This window comes from Bufo bufo, chromosome 2 (genome assembly GCF_905171765.1).
Source record: "Bufo bufo chromosome 2, aBufBuf1.1, whole genome shotgun sequence".
Taxonomy (NCBI): Eukaryota; Metazoa; Chordata; class Amphibia; order Anura; family Bufonidae; genus Bufo; species Bufo bufo.
The window spans coordinates 645998949-646006488 of NC_053390.1; the positions used below are offsets into that span (position 1 = coordinate 645998949).

The 7540-nt window shown below is 42.8% G+C and overlaps 1 protein-coding gene across 2 annotated transcripts; it reads left to right on the plus strand.

Annotated features, from left to right (window-relative positions):
- Window positions 1-289: 289 nt before the first annotated feature.
- Window positions 290-1771, plus strand: POU4F2 (POU class 4 homeobox 2). 2 transcript variants are annotated; one of them, XM_040420512.1, is made up of 3 exons: window positions 296-378; window positions 463-508; window positions 803-1771. In XM_040420512.1, exons 1-3 carry the CDS (start codon window positions 296-298, stop codon window positions 1769-1771), a joined length of 1098 nt encoding a protein of 365 aa, XP_040276446.1. The 2 variants fall into 2 exon arrangements, with proteins under 2 accessions (XP_040276445.1, XP_040276446.1); XM_040420511.1 differs by having other exon boundaries at window positions 290-508; window positions 836-1771.
- The last annotated feature ends 5769 nt before the right edge of the window (window positions 1772-7540 follow it).

A 7540-nucleotide genomic window follows, 5' to 3' on the forward strand; every position in this document is an offset into this window, starting at 1 on the left:
AGCTGCTTATTAGTAGCCAGGAATATGAAACATTAATAGCAGGAGAGAGGGAGACCCTGGATGGGAGGAGTGATAGTGGCAACAGAGAAAGGAAAATATAAGGAGATCTTGTATTTACTCTCAGGGGGAGGAGGAGGAAAGAGAAAGCCACGTTCCTCACAGGGACATTCTCAAAGTAGGAAGTGAGAGGACAGGAGGAAGCCTGGGCTTTCAGGAGCCACCAGCATCTCGGGCTGAGGCTGCCTTCTCCAGTTCTGGGGGTGCCTGCGCCCCTCCACCACAGTTCACCATGATGATGATGTCTCTGAACAGCAAGCAGTCCTTCAGCATGGGCCATAGCAGCAGCCTCCAGGATGAGCCCAAGTACTCTACCCTGCACTCCTCCCCACACTCATCCTCCTCGGCCACCAGCTCCCCCAGTATCACCAGCGTGAGGACCAGCTCCGGGGGAGGTGGAGGCAGCAGCAGCTCGGAGGCGATGAGAAGAGCCTGTCTCCCAACCCCACCGGTAAGTAGTGAGCATGATCACCGCTCTAAGGCACATCCTGACAGCCCCTTCATCTGCTTGATGTTTTTTTCATGTCTGCACAGCAAATCACCCGACACATCCAGTGTTTCCCCCCTCTCCTTCTCCTTCTGTCTTTTGCCTCCACTTATGTATGCAGCCGGTCTTGCCTTTCATATTAATTTTTATGACCTGGGATGTTGCATGGATCTGGTGCTGTGTGTTCTCCCCTCTCTTCTCTCTGTACCAGGATTTTTTAACATTCTGGAAAAGTTTTAATCGCTGAATTCCCAGCAGACAGTAATGTGTGCTTTCTATTTGACATTGCAGAGCAATATATTCGGAGGTCTGGATGAGAGTTTGCTGGCCCGTGCTGAAGCTCTGGCTGCTGTGGATATAGCGTCTCAGTGCAAGAGCCAACACCACCACCACCACCACCACACTCCTCACCACAGTCCCTTCAAGCCGGACGCCACCTACCACAACATGAACACTATCCCATGCACGTCTGCCTCCTCGTCTTCCTCAGTGCCCATCTCCCATCCTTCTGGAGTGGGTGGCCACCACCATCACCACCACCACCATCACCACCACCAGCCCCTGGAAGGAGAACTTCTGGACCACATTACCCCAGGGCTAACATTGGGGGCCATAACAGGACCAGATGGCTCCGTGGTGTCCACTCCAGCTCACCCTCATATGTCAGGCATGAATCCCATGCACCAGGCTGCACTCAGCATGGCACATGCCCACGGGCTACCATCCCACATGGGATGCATGAGCGATGTCGACGCCGATCCAAGGGACTTGGAAGCCTTTGCTGAGAGGTTCAAGCAGAGGAGGATCAAACTTGGGGTTACCCAGGCAGATGTGGGGTCTGCTCTTGCCAACTTGAAGATCCCCGGGGTGGGCTCTCTCAGCCAGAGCACCATCTGCAGGTTCGAGTCCCTCACCCTGTCCCACAACAACATGATCGCCCTCAAGCCCATCCTGCAAGCCTGGCTGGAGGAGGCCGAGAAGTCGCATCGGGAGAAGCTCACCAAGCCTGAACTCTTTAATGGGGCCGAAAAGAAGAGGAAACGCACGTCCATAGCTGCCCCAGAGAAGAGGTCCCTGGAAGCCTACTTCGCCATCCAGCCCAGACCCTCCTCAGAAAAGATCGCGGCCATCGCCGAAAAACTAGACCTGAAAAAGAACGTGGTCCGGGTCTGGTTCTGCAACCAGAGGCAGAAACAGAAACGGATGAAATACTCTGCCGGGATTTAGACTAAAGCTTGGGGATTTTCTAATGGACACGAGAGCTTTTATTCTTTCTAGATATCTCTGTACATATCTCCATCACCAGGATCACCCTCCTGAGAGCATTCTTCTGTAGGTCACTAGTGTCTTGCTGACCCCAGATCTCCAGTCAGTATTAATGGACCAGGACTGCACAAGTAAGACGCGTTTTTCTTATTTTCCCGATTACTATTTGTAAACAACAATACGGATCCCGGGAAAAAAGACTGAAGCCTGGGACCCGGTGACCGCAAAAGGAGTAATATATCAGATAAATATATATATATATGAATATACAGTACATCTATTTTTAATGTGATGATGATGATGATGAGTATATTTGTCCCCTGTTGTGACTCTGCTCTAGATAACATCACCCCGATGTATGTGCCACTATTTTTATTGTTACTATTATTATTAATAATTATTATTTCGTTTACAATCAATTGTTAGCAGGATTTGGGGATGTGCCGTTTACAGAAGTTGATTTGCTGCTTTTCTATCTGTTTCACATCAGTTAACGCACAAAAGACGCAGGTTTTCAATACAAACCAATACATCCAGTTCCAGTGCAATTCATCTGTAGATTTCCATACACATAGGCGGCAGGCAGCCCCTGCCCTCTTGGACTGCTGCTTTAATTCCTTACATATTTAATGGGGGTCCCCACATTGCTAGACACAACTTCCAGCTAATTGCCGGCAATGAATTTTGGGAGCGCATAGTCTGAACAGCCTGCACCCATCCAATCCATCAGGTAGACACTCATCATTGGGGCCCAGTGTACACACTGACTAGTGTAAATAGTGCGTTTTGTTGAACACACACAACACACAATATAAATATATTTTGCTGTATCGATTCCAGGTTTTCTGTCCCGTATAAAAACTCTATTGGATTGTTTTTTTTTTGCTATAGACGCTCTTCTTTAATATGGTAATGTCTTAAATTATTCCTAATGTTGATTCGTCTTTTATCAAAAAAAAAAAAAAAAAACGCGAGAAAAAAAACGACAATTTTTGTTTGTAAAGAAATTTTATTTTAAGAAAGTTTGTCTGGACTTGTGTGACACTTCCAGCCGACTCTATCAGTGGTAATAAAAGGATGTACATATCGGAGCTCTGGTTCCGGAACTCAGTGTCTTTCTCATGGATTCGTTATAAGGGAATTTTTACCAAATAAAAAGCATTTCTGCTATAATGAGCTGTGCCTGGTGTGTCCGTCCCTGGAGGCTCGTCATGCGTTTATCACCAGATTATTGAGCTGTCTGTAGCACCCATACTTCTCATCTACCTACAGCCTGCAGGCAAGTGTGCAGATAGATGTATACTGTATACAAAATACCTGCTCCACAACTACAAGTATGCCTGGGTTACCCTACAGCTCATGCTATCATGTACTACACTTACACCAGGCATGTGGGGGGCAGTCATACAGTGAGGGTCCTGGGAGTGAGAAACCTCATATTTTATATTTGACTAAAGGAGCTATAAATCTAACACCAGAGTCCTGTAGGACTGACAGGGAGCTGGAGAGTTCAGCACCGGGGACAGCTCCTGCACCTCCCACTGTGCTGGGTGATGTCTGTGCTCCATGCAGGCACCAGGCCTTTGTCCTATAGGCTCTGATATCACAGCATCCCACCAAATCACCAGAGCTGTTCTGGGCAGAAAATGCGCTTCTCTGGGTGTATTATATATCTTCATAACATAATATAATACATTTCTTTATTTACCAGCACACAGAAGTCTTTCTTTGAAAAAAGGGTAAAAAAAATAAAAATCATAGTGTGTATGTATGATGCCTATATGCGTGTAATATATATATATATATATAATTTATTTTATTTTATGTTATTATTATTATATCATCAATTATTTTATTGCACCGTGATAAAATGATCTTTGTTTCTATATCTAAATATATGTATCTATTGCTCTGTCTACTATCTATCTATCTATTAATTTATATATTTATTTATCTATTACGCTATCTATCTATTCATTTATCTATCTATTAATCTATCTATTTATTATCTATCTATTAATCTATTATCTATATATCTATTTGTTATCTATCTATGTATCAATTTATCTATCTATTAATCTACTATTTATCTATTATCTATCTATCTATCTATCTATCTATCTATCTATCTATCTATCTATCTATCTATCTATCTATCAATGTGTCTATCTATCTATCAATGTGTCTATCTATCTATCAATGTGTCTATCATATCCATCTATCTTCACCCATGAAAACATCAGCACATGCCTTCAGGTAATGGCAGCACACGAGGGGTGGACTTTTATGTTAATTAGAGGCTAGTGACTAGACACTTGGTCACAAGGTGAATGTGATTTGTACTTGAGAACATAGAAACAATGTAATGCATTGAGCCCTATTTGCTTTGATCCAGTTCCTTGTAAAATAATCAGACAATAACATTTTCTCCTTGCTGCAAAGTTTCTGGTTTTGACTTAAATCAAGTCACATGAGTATGATGACTGTAATCCATGAAATAATATTCATCACTCGGTGACGTCACAGGACGGGGGATACAGCTGCGGCCCCTGGTATGTGGATGATGCCATTCCCTGCAGACCTAGCATTGCTCCATCACTTTTTACCATCCAATTCATAAATTACACGGTGAATGATAAAATGCAGCTAATTACAGAGAATAAGTAAGTAATCATTAGTTATCTCTACTAATTAGTGCGGGTCACAATCAGGCGCCGTGTGAGATCCTCATCGGGAATTGAAATTAACTTTGCAGAGTGAGTTGCTCTGCTTGAGACCTGCAGTCTGGAGGCACATGGCAGCTCCCTGGTGGGGCCGGCTCCTATTTAACTATCAAGTGACATATGCTAATGACGAGACGACTCCTCCATGCTGCCAGGGCCCTGGGTGCACCCAGGCATACAGCACTATATATATATATATATATATATATATATATATATACATACATACATACAGCTGTAAAATCCGCTGTTTTCCTCTGCAATAAGGAAGAGTGCCTGGTGTCCCCCTCTCCCCCACTCTCAGCCTAGGATGCTGATAAAACATTCATGAAGCTTGGGGTTGGCTGAGCATCGTCTGGGGAGCCCGGGATGGAAGATTTTGAACTGTGCATTTACACCCAGTGAAGGACAGGCTTTACTTTTAATCTGGAATTAGAAAAGCACAGCAATAAAAGGACACTTGAGAGGCTGCAGGTAACGGTCGGCATACAAGGGGGCTCTGCTCACTGATCCTGCAGCCTCCTAAGGGCTAATGTAATATTAATTGCTCATATGCTTATAAAATGAGCTGTTTTCCACCAAATAATCGATGATGCTTGGATGTGGTACAGGCTGCAGAGGTGTAGGTAAGTCCTGGGCTGTACTTCTGTGCATGTGTGAGGGGGTGAAGGGCCATAGAAAAGTAATAGGAAAAGGAAGCAAAATAAAAGTTTAGTATATATATATATATATATATATATATATATATATATATATATTCTTATATTCTTACAACTAATAAGAATGAATATATATATATATATATATATATATATATAAATGTATTTACATCTATATATTTATATTTATTATAACTATTAATAAGAATGAATAGAGTCATATTATTTTTGTTACTAACTTATAATATTGTTTGTTTCTGATAAACATAACATTAAGATTTCGTTTTAGCAGATTGACAATAAAAAAAAAAAAAAGCAACATAACATGGCCTTTTCCCAATGTCGCGATACAGTGAAGAATGTGGCTGTATAGTTCTGGAATTCACAATATTCCAACCTATTACAGCATTTCCAGGCGAGTGTATTTCATATGATCGGGTCTATGGAAATTCCAGTAAGGCTTCAGTGTCCTCTCTGTGGGAAGGCTGCGCATGAATTATTCTTAAAAATCTAAAATGGGTGGAGGAAGCTGGGTGACTGAGAATTCCTTGGTTTAACACTTAAAATATTTCCTGGTTTAGAGAAAATTCAAGGGTTAATAACAACGTTATGGAGGAGATGTTCTAAAGCTCATTGTAACTACATGATATAATCTGTGCCACTGACCTGTATGTAATTACACACAGATTACCTGTATTGTATTCTTATTGCTAATAGTAACAGCACCTCTGCTGGTGTTCAACTATTACTACTACTATTAACCCACCGTGCTACTGCTGTCCTCTCCATTTACTGATCCAGATGTATATTAAATAACCCCTTGTTTTCTTACTGATGAACACCTGGATCCAGTCTAAAGTTCTCCTCCCATCATGATCATGATCCACAGATAAACCTTCTATTATTTTCCTCTCCTAGTAAGGGCTTGTTCACACGACCATTGCCCCTCCGTTGCCGTATTGCGGCCCGCATACAGCCGGTCCGCAGAACATAGGGCACCGGCCGTGTGCATTCCACATCACAGGTGCGGATCCATTCACTTGAATGGGTCTGCAAATCCGGAGATCTGGATTGCTCTATCTTTTTGCGGAACAGACGGATCGCGGACCCATTAAGGCTCCATTCACATGTCCGCAAATGGGTCCCCATCCGTTCCGCAATTTTGCGGAACGGGTGCAGACCCATTCATTTTCTATGGGGACGGAATGGATGCGGACAGCACACAGTGTGCTGTCAGCATCCGCATTTGCGGAGCGCGGCCCCGATCTTCAGGTCCGCAGCTCCACAAAAGATAGAACATGTCCTATTCTTGTCCGCAGCTTGCAGACAAGAATAGGCATTTCTATAGGGGTGCCGGGCGGGTGTGTTGCGGATCCGCAATTTGCGGGTCCGCAACACACCACGGACGTGTGAATGGAGCCTCAAGTGAATGGGTCCGCGACCCGCATGAGGCTGTCCCACGGTCGGTGCCGTACATTGCGGACCGCAATTTGCACAGCACAGGCACGGAGGGGCAGCGGTCGTGTGAACGAGCCCTTATCAAGATGTGTATCAAATATTGTCATGTCCCATTACTGATCCAGATGTGCCCAGCCCTGCTACTAATGCAGATTATTATAACTTCATCTTCTCATATTATCCAGATTATTTTATCCAGATATGGACCTAATATTACCCTGTCCTGTTACTGTTGGTGTGCTCCGAAAACGTACTCTATGTTACTGATCCAGGTGGGCATCTAATATTACTCCATCCTCTTACGCATCTAGTTGAGTATCTAATATTACTCCATACTGTTAGTGATCCAGATGTGTTTCTAATATTATTTCAGCCTGCTACTGATCCAAATGTGTATCTAATATTACTCCATTCTGTTACTGATCAAGATGTGTATCTAATATTACTCCATCCTCTTACTTAACTATGAGAGGATCTAATATTACTTGATCTTCTTAGGCTAAGTTCATACTCCAGGTATTTGGTCAGTTATTTCCATCAGTTATTGTGAGCCAAAACCAGTAGTGAAGCCTCCACAGAGATCAGGTTAATGATTTGATTTCTACCTGTTCTATGTTTTTGACCTGCACCTAGTTTTGATTTACAAAAAACTGATGGAAATAACTGATCAAATAACTGAAGTCTGCACTAAGCCTTACCCATTTATGGGAGGATCTAATATTACTCCATCCTGTTACTGTTCCAGGTGTGTATCTAATTTCACAATTACTTGTTACTTATGATGTGCACCTAATATTACTCCATTTATACTGATCCAGATGTGAATCAAATTGTACTCCTTCCTGCTACTGTTCCATATATACACAGGTGAAACTCGAAAAATTTGAATA

Bases quoted from the DNA above. Each gene is read 5' to 3' on its own strand.
- POU4F2 (XM_040420511.1), top strand. From the start codon at position 290: ATGATGATGATGTCTCTGAACAGCAAGCAGTCCTTCAGCATGGGCCAT. The intron at 509-835 runs GTAAGTAGTGAG...TTGACATTGCAG, and splicing joins CCTGTCTCCCAACCCCACCG to AGCAATATATTCGGAGGTCT.